We start from the raw sequence: 21,905 nt of genomic DNA, 5'->3' as shown, positions 1-21,905 counted from the left end.
ATTTTTCAAATTATAATCTTTATTGAAAATAACTACCTAATTTCAATAATATATAATAATATACTTTTAAATTAATAGCAAATTAATTTATTAAAAATAAAAAATATTTCTTATATTTGATATGTATTATTGATAAAATTGATAAAAATGTTTAAATATAAAAAAAATTATATTAAACTATTCACAAATTAAAAAAATTGACACTTAATATTTTTCTTAAAATCTAAAATGAAAGCCTTCAAATTCCAGACCTGCTTGCAATAATATTATGAAAATATCTCACAAATGTCACCAATGTAAATTATCAAACTTCCAGATAGACACGACTACCTAGTTGTTTTGGTATTGTAGAAGAGTGCAGGAAGTGAATATATAAATTAATAAATTATCTTGCTGACACCCTTTCACACAACCTACGGATGAGTTCATCCAGGAATTGAAAATACAACTTCCTCCGTTCCCTGTCAAAAGACAGAACCCCAACAATCAGACCTACTCTAAGTCCATAGCATATCCCTACTGCCACAGCCCACCATGCATTGTCCTCCACTTGACCCTCCACCTCCTCTGGTAGCTCTAATGGAGGTACACTTGTCCCACAGCTGATATTTAGCGGAGCCCCACACAGGCCGGCATTGCCCACATAGGAGAGGCCACCAAATGTGTCCAGATGTCTAACCTGCGGAATCCTGCCAGACAAGTTATTGTAGGACAGGTCTAAATAGCCCAGCGTGTTGAGATTTCCCAGGCTATCTGGGATAGGCCCAATTAATAAATTGTGGGAAAGGGCTAATAACAAAATCTTTTTATTGTATGATAGTACTAAAATAAAACGTTCTTTTACATGAGATTATTTAGGCTAATAATTTAAACATATGGCTAAAACTGATATGAATATATTTAAATCTATAATTAAAAGTATGAATTAGTCGAGATAAAAAGGTTCACATTGAGAAGTTAGATTATTAAAAATAAATATGAAAATTAAATAAATTAAATATTATGTGGGGATAACGAGGGTTAAAATAGATATCAAGAAATGATTTCGCAATGTTTTTTATTAAAAAAAAGTTGGTAGCCATGAATAAAAATGAGAGATAGCTACTCTATTAATATCTTGAATTTTTGAGTAGGAGGAACCATCCTCACCAATCAATTCTTGGATATTGTTTCTTTTTTTTGTGTGTCTACTAGCTAGCTAGTGGAAGAATTTAGTATTCTTATCGTCTTCATTAAGTCATTGCACTCTAGATCTTTGTCTCCAATAGAGTTCTCTTCTTACTACCAAATTATTAGGGTTAGCTAGGAGGGTTTTCTCCCTTTCCAATCTATTTGAAGAGGTCCCTAGGATCTCCATTTCTTTCTAAATCATGTTCATCTGACTCTTCAAGTCCTTTTTCTATTCAAATACGCTACCGAAAGAAGACTTGCTTCAAGATTGCAAATTAATTTTAAGGAGATTCAACTTACAAGAGACTAGAAAAACGGTGGTACCATGAATCTCCATATTCCACCATTGGGCTACAAGATCCTTGAAATAAGGGAAACGAGACTACATAATTTCAAAATGGAATGGCAAATGAAGCATGGGACCAACAAAATCTCATTGAACCATGATAAGGTAATGGTTTGAACCAAAGTGAATTTGGGAGTTGAGATGGCAACACCCAAGAACATTTCAAGAAGAGAAAACTACACATCAATCTAGGCACACCTGAATAAAATTGTCCCCAAAATGGAGGTTGGACCAAGTATAATTTTGGTCTTCCAAATCTAGATCACATAATCTTTTGCTAGACAAAAAAACATGGAGGTCCTACATGCTATTAGAAAAATTAGGAACAACTCCTAATTTTTTTGAAGGGAAAAGAGGTGAGTTGAAGTCTCCAATCAGAATCCAATTAGAGTCTCAAAAGGACAAACACTGAGAGAGGAGAGATGCCCAAATATCTCTTCTCACAACCATGTTATTAAGAGCGTATATATACATTAGGTTCCATTTCTCCTTAGTTATCTTGTTCAAAAAATCAATAAACTGGAAAAATTTATCTTGTGGTCTTAGGGTCCCAACAAGAGAATGGGGTTTCCACAAAATAGCAAGGCCACCAGAAGCATCATCTGCATTCAAAACACAAGAATTAGAGAAAGGCTAGATGAAGTTATTGGCCTCTAGAAAGGCTTCCGAACTTATTTTAGTTTCTTGAAGAAGCAAGGTATCCAGCCTGAACACTTTTACCAAGTTCTTCACCTGGATTTGCTTATAGGAACTATTAATTACCATAAGATTCTAGGAGAGGATCTTCATTTGGAAGTGTTGTGGGAACATAACTGCTCCATTGTAATTTGACAGTCGTTGGCCACATCTCGAGAAACATTTGACTCTCTCACTTACCAGACTTCCTACCTACCTTTAAATTGCTCTTCAAATTGCTCTTCAAATCACTTGTCTTCCTCCCACTTGCCAAAAGAGGGATACCAACTCTTACCAAGGAATATTTTTCTTGGGCAGGAATTTAGGGAGACTTGAAAGAAAAGTCACACATCCCACCAACCAACTTCAAAGGAGCCACCCCCTAAATAGGGTAGAAAACAATGGGATGCATAAATCTAGGGAAATTTCCAAGAGCAGTAGCCACTAGGGGGGCCTAAGTAACAAAGGGGACTATATCCATAATCGATGAAGAATAAGGAGCCCCTTGGATCTCCAAAGGGGAGTCGGTCATCTTGGCATCACATTCCAAGAAGAGAAAGGTGAGATTAACCTCAAGTGCAAGTTCAAGGATGCAAAGGCCCAACCCAGGGAGGGTAGGGGTTGACCACATAATCAGAGCTAGGGGATATCATCAGCACCACCTGAATCGCCCATATCAACATCAAAGTCCACCTTAGCCCACAGAGAGGGCACCTTAGAAATATTTGAGGATACTTTAGAAGCCTCTAAGGTATCTAAGAATAATCAAAAGGCCTTTTACCTTTCACCATAAGGTTGGGTTTTGAGCTCCTAGCAAGGCATTTATTACAGAGATGGCTAGCTAATGAATAGAATTGATAAAGTAACGTTTGGATTTCTTATCTTATAATGGTTGGGACCAAGCACCCAAACAAGACTTTAGCTTGTTGGATACAGGAAGCGTTGAGCCAAGAACAATACCCACATAGAAATGCGAGTAGATTAGTCATGATTTGTTCTTAGTGATAGCATCAAGGGAAATAAATTCATCAAATGAGTTTTCTATTCTAGTAATAATCTCTTCATCCCAAAACACTAGGGCAATCTTGAGAAGCGAACCCAAGTTAGAATAGCACATAACAAGTGGGACTTTGACTTGAACCAAGGACACCATTTACAAAGAAGAAGCTTCTTCTTGGCAAACGACTAGGGGCCTAAATACAAGATAAGAACACTATCCTCCTTGGGAGAGAATGAGAAGTAGAATGTACCTTTAGGAAGCACTAAAACAAACACACTTTCCTTGATGGTCCATCTAGTAGCTACCCATTTGTGAACATAAGAAATGTCTAGGCATCTCCCCATGAACATCCATACCAAGACAATCTCCATTTTTTCCAAACAATTATTTAGGGTGGAATCATTAATATTCACACACATACCATTCTCGGATCTTTCAATCAACACTCCATCCATCGGTGTAAATTGTCCATTATTGAATAGATCCTTCCAACACCTCTGATGACAAATACCATACATTGAGGTAGGAGAGGACTTGATCTTGATAGCATCCCCACTAACAACTTTCGTAGGTAGCAAGGTAGAGTCAAAGGAGGACCCACCTACACCACTAGGACATACATCCTCCTAAACCTCGGGAAAAAAGCAATGAGAGTCCACGTGAAATCTTATAGACACCTACAAAGGGTCAAGATTCGTAGAATTAGACAATAGAAAACTCGCCGCATTGTCCTTTCCATCCTTCTTCCTCTCCTTTCCAACTCACTCGTCACCATATCACTCCTACCCATTGCTCATTTTGACGAACTTCTTTTTGCAAAGAATAAAGAAAGTTTGTCAAACATTTTATATACAAATGTTCTAGTTGACATGGTGCATTAAAGAGAAGGTCAACATATTGAACATTTTCACTGATAGCAAGGTGTACATAATATTATTAACTACCGAAATGAAAATAATTAAATATTCCTAAGTAAACTTATTAAATAGATGAAATATGAAACACAAGATATAAACATATATCCAAAATGAAATAAATGTTATACCACTAATTATTAAATATATATGTAAATTAAAAAATTTAAATTTAAATTACAAATTATATATACACTCACACTATGAAGCTTATAATAGAAACATATTTAAAATGAAATAATGTTATAACAATAATAATTTAATATTAGATAAATTTCAATTTTGACACTATCAACATATTTATTCTGTTTATATTACAAATCTATACAAAAAAATATTATAAATTTTATTTATATTTTTATTATTTTTAAACCATGATGCTCTAACACATACATCACCATTACCAATTTGTAATATACATATTAAAATACTCTCGTAAAATAATGAAGATATATAGACATAGCTTGCCAGTTATTGTATACATAGGAGTGCAACTAGTTAATATGTAAATTATCTTGTCAGGACTCTTTCAAACAACCTACGGATGAGTTCATCCAGGAATTGAAAATACAACCTCCTCCGTTCTCTCTCAAAAGAGAGAAACCCAACAACAAGAGCAACTCCCAATCCATAGCATAACCCTACTGCCACAACCCACCATGTATTGTCCTCCCTTTCTGCGTTCACCTCGTCTGGTAGCTGTAATGGAGGTGCACTTGTCCCACAACTGATATTTAAGGGAGCCCCACACAGGTCGGCATTGCCCACATAGGATAGGACACTAAATGTGTCCAAATGTCTAACCTGCGGAATCCTGCCAGACAAGTTATTGTAGGACAGGTCTAAATAGCCCAGCATGTTGAGGTTTCCCAGGCTATCTGGGATAGACCCAATTAATAAATTATGGGAGAGGTCTAGTGATTCCAATTCTTGAATTTCCCCTAGGGAACCATGCATTTCTCCAGTTAAATTATTCCTTGAAATATTCAGTGATATCAAAGCCTTGAGGACTCCCAGCTGGACTCCCAGCTGCTCTGGAATCTTGCCTGTAACTGGTTATCTGATAAATTAATAAGAGTAAAGCTGGATAAGATATTTTGATATTGCAGTTTTTGGCCTTTGTTAAACAAATCTATGACATTCTCAAAGAATAAATTGGCTATATAGTATCTGTATCCTATCAGATAGGCATGTGTGCTTTGATTTATCATTGTCTTCAAACTAGAGAAGTTGGTAGGAAGTTTACCAGTTATATTATTTTTTGAAAGATCCAGGATCTGAAGATTTTGCAGCTGCAGTATCTCTGGGGGTATTAGGCCTCTCAACTTATTAGACCTTAAATTAACAATACGCAACTGTTGAAGGTCTTTGATCCATTCAGGGATATGCCCTTCAATCTTGTTGTTTCCCAAATCTAGAATTTTTAATTTTTTGCAGTACCTGAGAGAGGAGGGAAGGGATCCCCTGAGCTTGTTGCCATTCATGTGGAGGACTTCCAATGAGGTGATATTTCCTATGTCTTGAGGAATTTCTCCACTAAAATTGTTGTTTGTAATGTTGAGAACTCCCAGAATGGAGCAATTTGTCAGACTTGAAGGGAGGCTCCCTGACAGCTTGTTGCTCGACAGATCCAGGAATTGTATGTCTGGGCTGCAGATGGAAGATGAGAGAGCTCCGCTGAGATTGTTCGCAGATAAAATTAATGTTATTAAACTGATGCCCACAAATGGTGGAATGGAACCGTTGAAGAAGTTGTGGGAAAGATCTAGATATTCTACTGTTGATGGAAGAAGGGGAAGAGTGTCCTGTAAATTGTTGGAATGAAGGTCAATAATGTACCCTGCTCCATAGGATTCGTCTCTTTTGGCAAACAAGTAGCCAGGAAGATGGCCTTCCAGATGATTGCCTGAAAGATTTAATTCTCTAAGCCAGGGAAGCTCCCATAGCCAAGAAGGCACATTGCCATTGAGATTGTTGTATGATAAATCCATGTCCTGCAGATCTAACTGCTGAGAAACAAACGGTGGACTCACCCTCCGATATTACACCCAGACAACCCCAAATGCTGAAGCTGAAAACTTGGATTCCATGCAGGGCTGAAATTCAAAGTCAGCTTGTTGTTAGACAGAACAAGAAACTGCACTCCAGTGAGATTTTCCAAAAGCTCAAGCTTGACAGCGCCTGTAAGTTTGTTAAACGACAGATCTAGATGCTCCAGCCCAGAAAGGCGCTTAAGGCTGGGCGGGATGGTGCCATTGAGGTGATTTTTACTAAGGTCTAAGTACTTCAAATTGGATAAATCTTCCAAATTGCTTGGGATGCCGCCTTCTGAATCGGTTCAGACCCAGATCAAGAAAACTAAGAGATGATAATTTCGACAACGAAACGGGTATTTGCCCGCTGAAATTGTTGTACCCTAGACCAAGATGTTGGAGCTTCACCAGTCTCGCAATGCTCTCAAGCACTGAACCTCTGAAATTATTGCCGGAGAGGTCCAGGTAGGTCAAAGAAGGCAAAGAAATATTTGTAGGAATTGTGTCCCCAAAGTTGTTTTCCATGAGCGACAAGAAAGAGAGAAGCGGCTGATTACAGAAAACAAAAGAAACATCCCCACTTAAATTGTTGGAAAAAAGGTTGAGCTTTCGAAGGGAAAGATTCCGAAATGGGAAAACGTTACCAGAAAGCCCGCAGCCGCTGAGATCCAGCATTTGCAAAGCCGTGAAGTTTTGCAGCCACGCCGGGATCTGTTCCGGAAAATCCCTGTTCCCGTTGCCGCTGAGATCCAGATCGCGCAGAAAGGCTGAAAGATTTCTCAAGCTGTCGGACTCAGCGGGAAAGAGCGGAAACAGACCACATTCAGCCATGGAAAGGTGAGCGAGCTGTCTGAGATTCGATACAGCAGAATCCCAATTTTTCCCAATGCGGGATAAATCCACGCCATCTAACGACAGCGGCTCCAGCGCCACCAAGCTACGCAGCCAATTTACATTGTCTGTCTGTAGAGACCCTCTCACCTCAAAGTCTGTAACAGACAGGCGATAAATATTGGAAAGATGCAGAGTCGTTAAGCGTGTCAAATTTCCCAACTCCGCCGGTATCTTGCCGCTGAAACCCGCGTTGGAAAGATCAAGATAGGCCAAATTTGTGGGACGCCCAATTTTGGGCACAATAACAGCGCTCTCAAAGTCGTTCCAGCTCAAGTCGAGGTGCTCTAAGTTGCTGAGGCTCAAGAGGGCGGCCATGTTAGCGGTTCCGCTCAGCCGCCAGCGGTGGCCGCTGAGATCCACGCTGGTTACGACGCCGATTGTTTTGTTGCAGGTGATGCCTGGCCATCGACAACAGTCGGTTCCCTCCAACCATGATTGTAAGCGTCCTTTGGAATCTCCTACTCCAGCTTTGAAAGCTAAAATTGATCTTCTCTCGCTGCCCTTGCATTCCGCTGCACATTCTGCTAAATTGCAAAGTAAAACAGCAAATAACGTTGTGGCCGTTATCAGCGAGAAGAAAACAGCCATGAAGCCAATCGAAAAGCAGTCTTCAACCTGGACAAAATGAGGAAAAAGTAAGCTCCAGTATGAATCCCTGCACGTACTCTCTGTGTCTTGTCTCGTGAATCTTGTAAGATAGTTATATTTGACCCAACAGTTTCATGGATATTCAGACTCCTAATTGTTACTCAAAAATCACTTCACTGTTGCTCTTTTTCAGTTGTTCTTGTGCAATGTAAATGCTGTCGAAATCTGTGTCAACTAGAGATACTCGGTACCATTATACAATTCTTTATAGTTTCTGCTGGCTGCAATCTATCTTGCTACCAGGCCTCCATGCTGTAACTGTTCTCAGTTTTTCTCATGGATTTTTTTTTGTTCTCCCAATTAATAAAAAAGTGAATTTAAATTCTACAACTAAGGAGCTTGTGATGTTTAAAATATTTCGATATTCAAATCAAATCTTGTATGTCAATGATGCTTTTCAAACTGGCATGTTACTCTTATTATTATTCAACTAATGTGGCACTTTGCATAAACGTGTGCACTTTGAAAGTGTGCACCGACTTAATTTTAATGTATTATTGTTTGTGCTCCTGGTTGACCAAACTCTCATCAATAATTTTACTGATAAACATAACAATATCTTTGATTTCTTTTTCTATATATTGAAGAAGCTTATTTATCAACAAATTACATCTGAGAAGAAGTAGAAACGAAGTATTATTGCATTTTATGATATTGTGGGGTTTTGTTTAAGAAAATATTCTCAATTTCTTAAAACACAAGAAATGTCTATTATATCCTACTTTTATAATGTTCAAATTTGTGATCTGTATAATGAATGAATATAAGGAAAAATAATGTTATTATGTATAATGTTATTTAGGTTAATTATTAAATTATGTTGTGTAGCTAATGATATAAATTAATTTAGATAAAAAAGTTGAATAAAAATATCAAATTTTTACAAGTCATGAAGATTTATTTGTAGATTAGATTGTATGTTAGCTTTTGCATCAATATTTTGGATCATACTTTGTGATTCATAAATATATGTAAGGATATATGTAAAAATAACAATTTTATTTTAAATAACAATTTTGTTTTTAATAAAAAATAATGTATAAATATATCATTTATATTAATGTATATAAATAACCTAGACATAAATTTAAATATAAATAATAATGAAAGAAATTAGACAAATAAGAATATACATATATACACATATGTATGCATGTATGTATAAGGGGCAAGAGAAAGAGGCAATGAGAGAAAAACATGAGATGAAAAAGTGGGGGAAGAAAGTAACGATTAATGAAGGACAAGGAACAAATTAACATAAAAATATCATAAAAGAAAAAGAGAACAAAAATACAAAAGTGAAATAAAGAAGCCAACCCACAACAAGAGATGAAGAAATTAGAAGAGGAGTTTAAATATGTGATGAATAATTGTATTTGTTTAACAATATTGATTGTGTGTTATCATTTCAGTATATATTAAGCAATTTTGGTGTTGATTTTTGCTCCCATCCTTCTGTGTAGCATGTATATTCCTTCAAGTATGTAATAAGAATTCTAGGTTGAGCATTGCTCCCCTAATTGTCTAAGTTGTAGGCCAATATAGTTATAGGCTCTGCACTCTCTATGGTTGAGCTAGTTTTTCTTGGCTCTCAATTTTTTTTCTACTTCTTCTATGTGATTGTGGTTGAGATTTTTTACTTGTCCTAGTGGTTTGGTTCAAGTTCTTCAAACTGCAAGGGTTGTCCATTGTCTTTCAAACATTTCTTTGTACTTCTTTATATACTTACTATCAAGATATATGCTACAAGCATTTTGCCAAAAAAAAAGACTCTTGAGAGTAATACCATTATTCTTGCATAAAAAATAAAAAAGGAAAGCTAAAAAAGGAATACGTAGAGAAAATGCCTAACAAGGAAGAAGGGGAATAAAAAAGAGGAGATGAGATTTCTAAAGAAGGATAAACAATAAGGGTTTAGGGGAGGAAGAGGAGAGGAACTGAAATATAAAAGCAAGTAGGGAAGGTTCAACAAAGAAAGGGGGAGATGCGTCGAATGACATAGCAAGGAAGGGATCTAAAAGAAAGTAGAATGGAGAGAAGGAGGAATCAAAGGGGAAGAGGAAGAAAAAAGGGGCTAGGGAAGGGGAAAGAAGCCATAAGAAGAGAAAAATCAAGAAGGACAATGATAACAATTTTTAAGGTTCAAATGTAATGGATGGTAGAAAAAACTTAGAGTCCACCCTTCATTGTGATTAAGGTTTGAGGGATGATTACTGACTAATATAGCTTCTTTAAGCTTCTTTGAACTTCCTCTTGAAATAGTTGTCATATTTAAACAAAATTTGTGAATTTTACAGAAAAATTATCACATTCCCACTTTTGGCACTTCCACTGTAGATGAGCACAAATGAAAAGAAATAATTAAATAACTAAAAGGTAGTCAAACGTATGCGATGCATGAGTTGACTAGAGGAATGGGCGTCCAAAAACTTTATAGAATTATAATTAGCATGAAGGGAGACATCCACAATTAACAGGCATGGTGGAAGCATCATAGGAGTGGTCGTGTAGTCAACAAAGCATGGCATCCCTTCCTTTTTACAACTCAATACAACATCCTATTGGTGAATGTGGTGCACAAGTCTAGTCATAAAATATCTCTCCTGACCTCCCCCCTAAAAAAGAGAAGAGCAGAGAGCACTTAGCGCAAAGATAGGCTCAAGCGCATAGGAAGAAGAGAGGAGTTCATGAGGCAGGGGAAAAGATCGAAGGAAAGGAGATTAGTGTGAAAAAGATTTGGTTTGAAAGGAAGAAAGAGGTAAAAGGCTCATAAAAACTTCCAGGCAAAGGCAACACACAAGTCCATCGAAGCATTAAGAGAAAGGTATTTGGCAAATGTTGGCTCTGGTAGGAATGCTTGCAAGATTTGGGAGCATAGACAAAGCACGTTAACTATTGGGCATTACACTTGAAAGGAATATGGTCTCATGGAATGCAATAATTACAGGATATGCACAAGTCGTACTTGTTGAGTAGGCTTTAGAAATTTCAATTGAATGCTATTGGTAATATGAAGCTAAATTCTATAGCCATTGTCAATGTCCTCCTTACCTATGACGAAATAGGAGCTAGCTCTACGTGAGCTCTTGTAAAGCATAGGCGGATGCGTGGGAGAAATGTATGGACACAACAAAATATCAGGTAGAGGAATTTTGTGGACTACAAGAGAGCAAATTTTGAGCAGAACTTACTAGGACGTGGAAAGAAGAAATTCTGGAAATATGAAGTGGCAATTGAGAAGGGAACGTAGCGTTAGAGGCTTAAGAAGAAAGAGATATAGATTTCAACGTTTGAATTAAAGAAAACTTCAACTCTAAAGATTAAGTATAAATATTTTTCAATACTAGTTGGTTTATATATCTACTTTTCCTGTTGTCATGTAAGGAATTTTTAAGTAAGAATAAGGTACCAGGATCAACTGATAACTAAATTAATTTTATTAAGTCATCTCATCATGTTTCTTGAGGTTTATCAGTAGCTAAGATTTATTTGGCACCTGATCCTAATAGCAATGGTTAGAATTTATATTTAATTTCTATTATGAAATGCAAAATGTTGAATTAATAAACCATTTTCTATGGTCTCTTAGTTATATAAAATAGGTAGATTGCTAAGGGTTTGAGAGTCTTTTTCTTATGTGTATAATTTACTAAGGTACTCATTAGACAATGACAAATCAACTTGACTGCAACACAATTGAGCATATTAATTGACAAGATAAGTGTACTTTGTGATTGTCCCTCGCTTAAGCAGTTATGAAATTTGATCACTTGCACATGAAGTAATGAGTATAAAATGATATTACTTGATTCTATTTAGGATGAATGGAAACTGAGAAATATGACTTTAATCTCATGTATATTCTCCTTAAGGTTTAAATACTTATAGAGTGTAAAGAAAGTAATGGTGGACTTGCATCCAATAACCATACACATGCATGGAATTAATAAATTCTTGTTGATAACCATCTTTTGTAATAGGGGGTACTAAGTACATTGGATCATAATCAACTCAAAATATTATAGCCAATAGCGACTTAAGATGTTTGTGTAAAATAATCACACTATTGCTCCATGCCTAAGAAGTGTCTTGGACCTTAACCCCTATCATGAAATTAGATCAACATGTGCTGAAGAGATTCCAGTGGTCTGGGCCTTAAATAAAATGTTATTTAAGATTATGATCTACCATTATCTTATTTATAACTCTACAACTATTGTTTGTTAAACCTTATCTACTAGAATCTAACAATGGGATATGGTAATTATGATCTACACTATTAGTAATTAAAATCATTAGTATAGAATATTATTATTATTATCATGGGTATTTCTTTATACAAATACTTATCAAATATAGTGCCTTAAGCTATCTTGAGCATAGAGTTGGTCATTATTACAACTAAATAAATTTTATCATTCTTGATGTGTACTTGTATGCAGTTGGATAACACACACTACAATATTTCAAATACTATGATAATAGGTTACTCAATTAGGAAAATGAACTATACTGCCAGTAATTTTAGGGATTGAATATCTAATATGAAAGTACATGAAGCATAGTGTTCTAAATACCTCAAGTGTGACATCACATTGATCATGCTTGATGCAAGTTTGTAAACATTGGACATCTCTTTAGTAATCCAAAAGAAATTTATACGGCTTTAATAGGATGATGTCTTATATTTTTATGATGCTTGATATCATTGATGAGTTTTGAAGTGAAATGCCACTCCAAGTCTTATCGAGTTTTTTGTGACATTCTTGTATCTTATCAAAATTATGACTACATTGTGTATTTTGATCTCTTAAGTATGCTAAAATTGATAGAGGACTATTATGGGAACCAAGGATGGTTTATATAGTTGAATTAGAAGCTTGTATATGTGTGTAAGAATCATATCTTGGGAAAAGATACACCTACGTTGCAAGTCTTATGATGATTCAAATACTTGTGATATTGAAAATAGTAATATAATGATATATTGAAACTATAAGATATATACATAGAGTCCTTTTGGGTAGAAAAGCCTTTATATTAAACCTATTAGGTGAATTTTATTACTAGTGTTTTGTAATGCCCCGCCAGAAACCCTAAAGGAAAAACATCACAATCTATGCAACTAAGGGTGAAATAATTTTTTTTTAAAGAACAAGTGCATAATTATAACCATTGCATGCCTAATAACACATCGAAAGTCTAACACATGATTCCCTAAGGGTCACCAACGAAGATTACTTCGTAAATTATATTAATACCATGGAAAAACCTACTGTTTAGCTTTATAGGAAAATTAAATGTTTAAGATAAAAATTCCACAATGAAAGAATTCAAAGTACTCCAAAGCAATCATTTAATATATATACAAAAGAATTAAGTAACTGAAATAACATGCATTCCAATGTTTCTCTGTTTTACAATATTTGAAAATACATGTTTACAAAAATTACACCATGAATTAAAATGTTACAAAATGAAGGTTACATAAAAGTTTCGATACAAGACCTCAAGATTTCAACTGAACAATGGTCACGAACAAGAGCTGGTACATGAACCATGAACCAAGAACATTAGTGAAGCCTTTCCTCACCTGAGGATATCTTCTAGAACATCTGATGAGAAGTGGCACTACCACCCGACCATGTGATCCCTAAATGGAACCACCCCACCGTGCTGGGAGATAGTAGAAAACCCTCAAGCAAGAAAAATAAGACAAGTATGAAAGAAATACATGACTTCGCAAACATTCATGTGACTCAACTCACAAACACTAGTGACTCTAAGGAGAGAGTGTCATCGCATAGCTTAAGATGGATACCATGGTACAACCTCCTAGGTCCCAGCTCTCTGTCCTGGTAACCTCTCCCAGCTTCCGGTTCCAATTAAGTCTCATGCGGACCCTACCAATCCTTTCATGAAGACAAAGTGGTAAGTTTTCCATTCCAGGCCTTCTCATAACATTATGAGCCCTGTACAAGCATTACACCTATGCACGAGGCACATTATCTTAATTAATGTTTATCTCACCCATCCCGAATCAATTATTAGGTTATCACTTTGTAACTGACTTCCGACGGGTTATCCTGTCATCCACTTCAGGCACGACCCCCGTTCGAAAGCCACTCTCTCTCATAGGACACTACAGGAAAAGTCTCTCTACGAGAACTCTATGGCGCAACAGACAACCATACCTAATCCTGACACACCACGAGTGAAGGATACATGATTTACTAACCAAAGGTTGACCATTTGGATAAAACACACAATGGCTCACATCCATAAAGTTATACATCGACACCTCACCAAGGAAACATAATAACATAGGACACAATGATAATGCAACAAGAATTGGAATTTAAACTTGACAGAAAATACCATTTTCACATGATCCTAACACAGGCAATCTTTCCTTAAAACAGTCAAATGCATAAACAAAGTTTGCAAATAAAAACTTCCAGAAAATAAGAATTACAACTATATTAATACACTATTTAATAAGTCATAAATCTAATGTTTCAACAGTAAGCCATTACTCCCCAAACTCTCCTACAAAAGTGACTAATAAGTCTTAATACCTAGGTTTTTGAACGCAAACATAAATTTCTTTCATATAATAAAAAGTGTGCAATATGTTCTTAAACAACAATATTCTAATCATTTAAACAAAATTCCACTGCTATAGCTAATAACTTAATTACATCTAAAACCCTATGATTTTCATTCATCTCGAATAATAATTCCTTTCCATAACCATAACATAAGGAAGATCATACTCATAACTTACAACAAAAACTTCCGTAAATAATAATAAACCAACACTAAAGAAAGTTTCTGACCTCTTGTAATCTTGACCGGTTTCCAAGACCTCGACGCCCTTCCACCAAATAGTAATGCCCCTTGCTTGTGAACCTATCGCCAATATACTCCCAATTCTATCTCAAATCTAACTCTCTTTGATACTTCAAAAGTATCCTCTCTATCTCCCTATCCTATTCTATTTTTCTCCTCTATTCTATTCTACCTTCTATTCTATTATTTCCTCTACTCTATTCTTCCTTCTATTCTATTCTTTCCTCTACTCTATTATTTTCTCTTGAGTCCACCGTCCTTCCTTCGATGCGAATCAATCCCCCTCCTTCCTTCCTCCATCTCTATTTATCCAAAAATTATCCTATGTTTTCTCCCCATTCAAAGGCTCGATGATTGTATTTGATGAGGAGTCTTCTATCCATTATGTTGAGTTTCCTATTTTCATGGCACCACACCACTAAAGTGATTAAGTCCATATTTATAGATGATACATGTGGCTTTTGACTTCAATACTAAATTGTTTTTACTATAAATAGCTTCCTTAAAACAAGCAAATCAAACAACTATCTAATACACGTTGATAATGGTGGATATGGGTGGGTTTACGTGGGTTGGTAAACCACGTTATTCTCCAAGTTACTCCCTACATTACTTCCTACCCCTTCATTAATTCCTTTCACCACATACCTTAATGGATATGGTTGCATGAATCTAACACGTGGGTTATGCTTTGGAAGAAACAGTCACTGTCAGTTTAATCCTTGTGAAGATTTCAGTCTGCCTCCATGGTTAATGGAGAAATCTGCAACTTCCCTATAGACATGGCACCACGTGCCAATCTACTCCTCTCAACTATGGTCTCCCACGAGTCTTCCTCGATACCGAATCCTTAACTATGAGTTTTCTGATACATAGTGGCGGTTTGAAAGCCAAATATCATGGCCACGTTGCAGTCGACGTTTGGTATAACAGCAAGCGAGAGGGTGTCGTTGTTCGCTGCAATGTGGAGAAGCTTACTAAAATGGGAGGAGGCGTGCGTAATATAAGGGAGGAGGGTGATAGGTGGTAATACCGACCCCTCCCTTTATTAAGGGGGTTGGTCGATATTACTATCGACCACCCTAATTATTAGTTTAATTTACTTAAACTTAAAACCCGCCACCACCATTTTAAAATTTGTTTTATTTGTTTTTATTTTAATTTCATTATTATATTTTTAATAATTAATTAGTGGCTTTCATTAATATAAACATTTAAACATTAATCCTCCATTATATATTTTGATTTCCAATATTTATAATTAATGACTTTTCATATATATATTCAAACAATTGAATTATATATATTACACGTTCGATTGATCAAATCTAATGTACAAAATATATTAAATATGATATATATAATCCTAATTTATATTCATGCATATTCGAAAACATAATAGTTTAAATTGACGATATTATCCAATGATAGTTCAATCACTTAAACATTATTTAAAACAACTGCACATAACTAACAGTCACCCTAGTGTATACAACCTATATATATTCAAATGATCAAGTCGCAATTATCGAACTGACATGCATAAGAAACTCATATATTTGTAAACAACGTTAAGACACTAGATCACTTAACCCCTTTGTTTCCTTCCAAATATAAAACTAATTTTAACTCTTATAGACGAAATAAACGTAACAATTACCAATGACATGCAATAGTTAAAAACACTAAACACATAAACTGATCAAGCATCAAGCGACTTCTCATAAAGGTCAAACAACCAAATACGAAGATTGAACAAATTGACGGAATGACTGACTGATGACACTCACCCGAGTGTAACTGAATAAAAATAGGGTCAACTACTATCTCCTCCACTTCCATCAGAAAATATATAAGGCACGCTCAGACTTGTGAAGCCAGGTGGAGATGATACCCCGTACCTACCCGGTACTTGTACCTGCAATATCCTGCATCACCGAACTACACATGCATATATACAATATAGAAAACATGACATACACACCGATGAAGGAGAATCGCGACGTTCCCAGTCTCACCGAAATGAGTGAAGGAAAATCATCCCCTTGCATCCAATACACTCATAGACACACAACATATAATTCCACATTGCATAGTTAAAGTAAAGTGTAAGTACGTAGCAATAATCCATAAAGTGTCATAAACCACGAGTAGTTAAATACTGTAAACATGTTAAGCATCTCATATCCAGATAAAGCATAAATAATGTCATATAAGTCTGAATAACAAAACATGGTAATGTATCCATTGAAAATAAAAACAATAAAATACAAGTTCAATGAGTTCAAACGAGTAGGTTTACTAAATGTTTTCTTGTGAGTTCATGTGAACTATGGTTATTTCCAATTTGAGTAATAAGGTTAGCCCTAGGTTGATAAAATGAAACCTCGGACATTTAGATTGGTATGGATAATAATGGAGGACTCTAGATCAAACATCAATATCTTTAAGGGAAGGTGGTATATAGTACCCATTACTAAATTAGGGACTTATTTGTGATTTCCTAATCATCACTAAGGTATATAATACCTAATACTAAATTAGGGACTTATTTATGATATCCTAATCATTGCTAAGTGTTAGTGATAAAAAGGAAATACTAATGAAATTTTGACTATGGGAAATTTGAGTATAGGCATCCTTTGAGAAAATATTTGTAAGGAGAACTATGTGTGACTTTGACCTATTTGGAAGTGGGAACTGTAGCATCGTAAATTGTACACCCTTAATTGGGTGGCACAATTCCATGCTTAGGTTAGCACCTGCCTTAGTGTTTTTTCATCTTTCATTTAAAATTTTGTTTAAGCATTTAATTAATCAATTTAATTAAATCGAAAGTCTTCTTTTATCCCTATACACATCATAAAATTGGGCCCTTTACCCTAAGTGTGCCCATTTTTTATTTTATTTGCCCAATTAATCATTTCATCGAATACCCTAATTATGTCTTATTTTGACCTTCAAGGCTTGATTTCACATATCTAGGCATCTCAAATTATCACATACTCTTGTAATTTTCTCTAAAATTGCAATATATTGCTTCCTAAAAAATTTGGCAATAAAGTTGATTAGACCGTATGTTTGGACCTGAATTGTGGGAGAATGTTTTGCTGGTATTTTAATATTCAAATCCAATAGATTGTCAAAAAATATTATTTCTAGGTCAGCCTATGACTCAAAACAAATTTAGGGTCTCCTACATAAACCCTATCTTTTCTCATTTGAAGATCTAAGATCTAGCGATTGAAGGAGCCTCTCGTGAAGTGAAAGTACAAGTTATGTGAAGTCTACAATAGAAAATAAAGCATACATCAAGCATTTATCAAGCCATTATCAATCATCTTCAACAACAATTAGGAGCTTTGAAGACATTGAAGAATAATAAGAGACCACTGATTGTTGATTGGCTTGCACCTCTCCCTTAGGGTTTGGTATGGTTTCATTTTATTTTCACGTCTTTGTATGAGCTTCATAGCATCAATTTTTAGATTTACGATCATTCTTTAGATCTATTATTGCATTTGTGATCGAAGCATTTTGCATTGACATTTACAATCACTTAATGTTTGATCTTTGAAGCGTAGGGTAGAACTCTAGATTTACTTTTTTGTTCATTTAGGATCTTGCATACACACAAGATTCTTGCACACACATTTTTAATACATTATTGGCTATTTGTGGAGGTGGAAATCACTAAAACAAGGGGTTTGGATAAGGTAAAACCCTATAGAGCCACCTAGATACCCTTTTTTAAGTTGCAGGTGTAGGTAAAGGAATTCAACAGATGCACAAATTTCAGGACCGATGGAAGACATCTAGAGATAGGGTAAGTGCAAGGTAATGGGTCACAAATTGGCAGAAGTCTGCGCATTCGAAAACACACTCTTAGAAACGGGGGCCCATTTTCAAAAGGTAATGCTGAAAATAACTTGTATTATAAGATCACTAATGATGACATATTGATTATTGAGGTCTTTGTTGATGATATCATTTTTGGAGGTGAGGAAAAGTCATGTATGGAATTCTCCAGTAATATGAAGAATGAATTAGAGATGTCTATGATTGGAGAAATGAGATTTTTCTGAGGTTTGTAGAATACACTGATAAAGGTATTTTCATTTGTGAAACTAAGAATGCTAGAGAGTTGTTGAAGAAATTTGGTATGGAAAATTCTAAACCAGTTAGTACTCCTATGGTTACAAGTGAGAAATTGACAAAGAAAGATGTATCAACTCTGGTAAATCCTACAAGGTACAAATATATGATTCGAGGTTTGTTATATTTGACTTAGACTAGAGCGGATATAATGAATCCAGTTTGTATTGTATCAAGATGTCAGAGTGATCCAAGAGAGAATAATGAGAGTGCAGTGAAAAGGATTTTTCAAATATTTACAAGGAATAACTAAATATGGTTTATGGTATCCTAAAGATGATGACTTTGCACTATGTGCATATACAGATGCAGATTGGGCTGGAGATATAGATGACCAGAAAAGAACATTCGGTGGAGCTTTCTTTCTTGGAAAGAAACTTATTTCATGGATCAACAAGAAATAGTCATGTACTTCTTTATCTACTAATGAAGCTAAGTATGTTGTTGCTACTACTAACTGTACACAAATTCTATGGATGAAGCAAATGTTGAAATACATAAGGATAGATTGTGATGAACTGATATTTATTCACTGTGATAACTATGTTGCTATTGACATATCAAAGAATTTGGTATTTCATTGTAAGACAAAGCACATATCAATCAAGTATAAATTTTTGAAGGATAAAGTAGAAGAAAATGAAGTCAGATTGGTTTATGTGAACACTAAAGAGAAAATTGCAGACATCTTCACTAAAAGTTTACCCAAGGAATCATTTGATTACTTTAGAGAGATTGGGAGTCTCTTCCCCTCTGGTAGTCTTGTAGTTCAATCTTCTTTCTGGATTGTAGTCCAAAGATTTCTTGTAATCAGTGAGGCTCCTTAGTGATGAGAAGTACGCTGTAGGTAGTGTGCTTTCCTGCATGTGCAGGCTCCTTATCATAATCACATACTTACTATAGAAGTATCATCTAACTGTGGGTAGGGTTTCCCATCGTGATTTTTCTCTTTACCAGATTTTCCACGTACAAATATTGGTGTTATGTGTTGTGAATGCATGCACTAGTACAATCGGAGCTGATTTCCGACCGCTGTTTGTCGGACTTGCGATGAATTTTTGTCAGAGTGCCAACAAAATCAACCGTTGAAAACTTGATGTTGGATTGGTCGACGATGCCATGCTTGTTGGAAATACAACAATCCAATGGACTCTTTCGATGGTCAAATAAGTCATCAGAGTCAGTAGATTTCGTCGCAAAGCCGATGACGATTTGGAAATTTGCACCAACGGTGATGCTATTTATCTGATGCTTGTGTCGTCGGTCCATTCAAAGACATTGATGACCGTCCGACTATGAAGTGCCATTGCACGTACATCATCCTCGTTAGATGTTTGTTTCATTTGAGTTGGAAGTGCGACGACTCCAGAACATTTCACTAACAAGAACGCTGTATGTTCGTCAATTACATCGTCGGTCGAAAGCTTGGTATTCATCGTAATTCCAACAATGATAATTTTTATCAAAAAATAATAATTATTATCCAATCATTGATATGTACAGTGACTGATATTCTATCCCCACCACCTACTAGTAGGGGCATAGGTTTGAGGCTAATATGAGGTGCATGGTTTCAAGCTAATATGATCAGGCGCACCATGGTTGAGATGGTCCAACTCCCTAGTCTCACTCTACGACTAAGCTCATGCCATATCTAAATCAAAGACATCTCAAATACATCGTCTGTGGAAAGGTACAAAATGCCATTTTCATACATAAGCAAGACATACACAATTGGGCACAATCACCAAGAGAACGGTAAAAAGTATGTTTGAGATCATTGTCCTAATTGTGGTGTGGTCATGAATAGATCACCGTAAATTTGTCAACCTCTTCATGACCACACCACAATTAGGACAATGATCTCAAACACACTTTGTTCTCTTGGTGATTGTGCCCAATTGTGTATGTCTTGCTTATGTATGAAAATGGCATTTTGTAGCTTTCCACTGATGATGTATTTGAGATGTCTTTGATTTAGATATGGCATGAGATTAGTTGTAGAGTGAGACTAGGGAGTTGGACCATCTCAACCATGGTGTGCCTTCATATGTATATAGTTTTGTGTATTCATTAAAGATTTTCATTTAAGTTTGAGCATTTTGGTTAGCAAATAAGGGGTGCATTTTACATTCTTCTTGTTATCCAATTCACTTACTTTAGCTCTATTTCTTTCTTCGGATTTGGGGTCTAGAGCTCCTCCCTAAGCAGAGATTGTTGGTTTTGTCTCCCCTTCTTTGGTTGGAGTGTTTCTTGCTATCTCTGGTAGTTTGACCACAAAGTTCATCTTTTCTTAGATTCATTAAGCTTTTTATTCGTTGTGTAGTGTCTTTCTTGATATGCTTGATTAGGATAGTGTTTAATCTTTGATTTTCTAACCCTAATGACTAACATTTGTTTCTTGTGCTTCTCTTTGTGTGTGTAGCAATCAAATAGGTTTTTCTAACTATCCTTCTTTTTGTAGAGCATCATATACATATACATATTATGTATATAACTATATATCTACATATACATATATGACCAAATCCTATATATCATTTGGTTTGATTTTATTATTGGTTGTTTTCACATATGATATTATTATAATACCTAATGTTATATCCCTATTTATTTTTGTTATCCAATTTTTATTTATATGTCAATTGCATTTAATAAGGGCTTTTTTGTTGTTAGCATCTTCATGCTTTGAGTTTAAATTTTAATATCCTGAAGCTTATTCTAGTTTTATCTAAGGTCCTAGGTCCTTATTGTTTTGGAAATCTCATTAAAAGGTTCCAAAAGGTTTCAAATGTACCTTATAAATGAAAAGAAGGGCTATATTCTTATGATTATATTGTAAAAACTTTAGAAAAGAAGCACATTCATGTGACTTCATGAAAGAAAAAGTTTTTTACAAAAGAAAATACTTTGGAGGGAAGGTCATTCAAGTCTTCAAATGCATGTTCTACATGTTACCAATGATTAAATTGAGTCTGAAGGAGTTAAACTCGGGTTTGACATAGCTGGACTTGGGTTTTCATGCAAATACCCTATTAGGGAGAGGGACCAGTAGTTGTGAGGGGTAACTTTGTCAACATGTAGCCATCACGTGGAATATCATAAGACCTCCAATTTTTTTAGAAATGTAAAATGGACATTTAACTATCTAAAAATTAAGGTTTGAAGGCATGACTTTGTTACCAATTTTTTGACTTCAAGAGATAAAAAAAAGAATT

At 35.4% G+C, this 21,905-nt stretch overlaps 2 protein-coding genes across 2 annotated transcripts; both read right to left on the bottom strand.

The window, feature by feature from the left end:
• Positions 1 to 385: 385 nt before the first annotated feature.
• Positions 386 to 6,096, bottom strand: LOC131040915 (LRR receptor-like serine/threonine-protein kinase ERL1). The gene is made up of 3 exons (XM_059218985.1): positions 5,352 to 6,096; positions 4,680 to 5,151; positions 386 to 689 (listed from the first exon to the last, which is right to left on the bottom strand). Exons 1-3 carry the CDS (start codon positions 6,094 to 6,096, stop codon positions 386 to 388), a joined length of 1,521 nt encoding a protein of 506 aa, XP_059074968.1.
• A 38-nt stretch (positions 6,097 to 6,134) lies between these two features.
• Positions 6,135 to 7,620, bottom strand: LOC131040914 (receptor-like protein 38). Its single transcript, XM_057973872.1, has 2 exons — positions 6,450 to 7,620; positions 6,135 to 6,286 (listed from the first exon to the last, which is right to left on the bottom strand). Exons 1-2 carry the CDS (start codon positions 7,618 to 7,620, stop codon positions 6,135 to 6,137), a joined length of 1,323 nt encoding a protein of 440 aa, XP_057829855.1.
• Between the last annotated feature and the right edge of the window lie 14,285 nt (positions 7,621 to 21,905).

This window comes from Cryptomeria japonica, chromosome 4 (genome assembly GCF_030272615.1).
Source record: "Cryptomeria japonica chromosome 4, Sugi_1.0, whole genome shotgun sequence".
Lineage (NCBI taxonomy): Eukaryota > Viridiplantae > Streptophyta > Pinopsida > Cupressales > Cupressaceae > Cryptomeria > Cryptomeria japonica.
The sequence above is the reverse complement of the archived record's forward strand: the minus strand, read 5'-3'. Positions and strand labels throughout refer to the sequence as shown.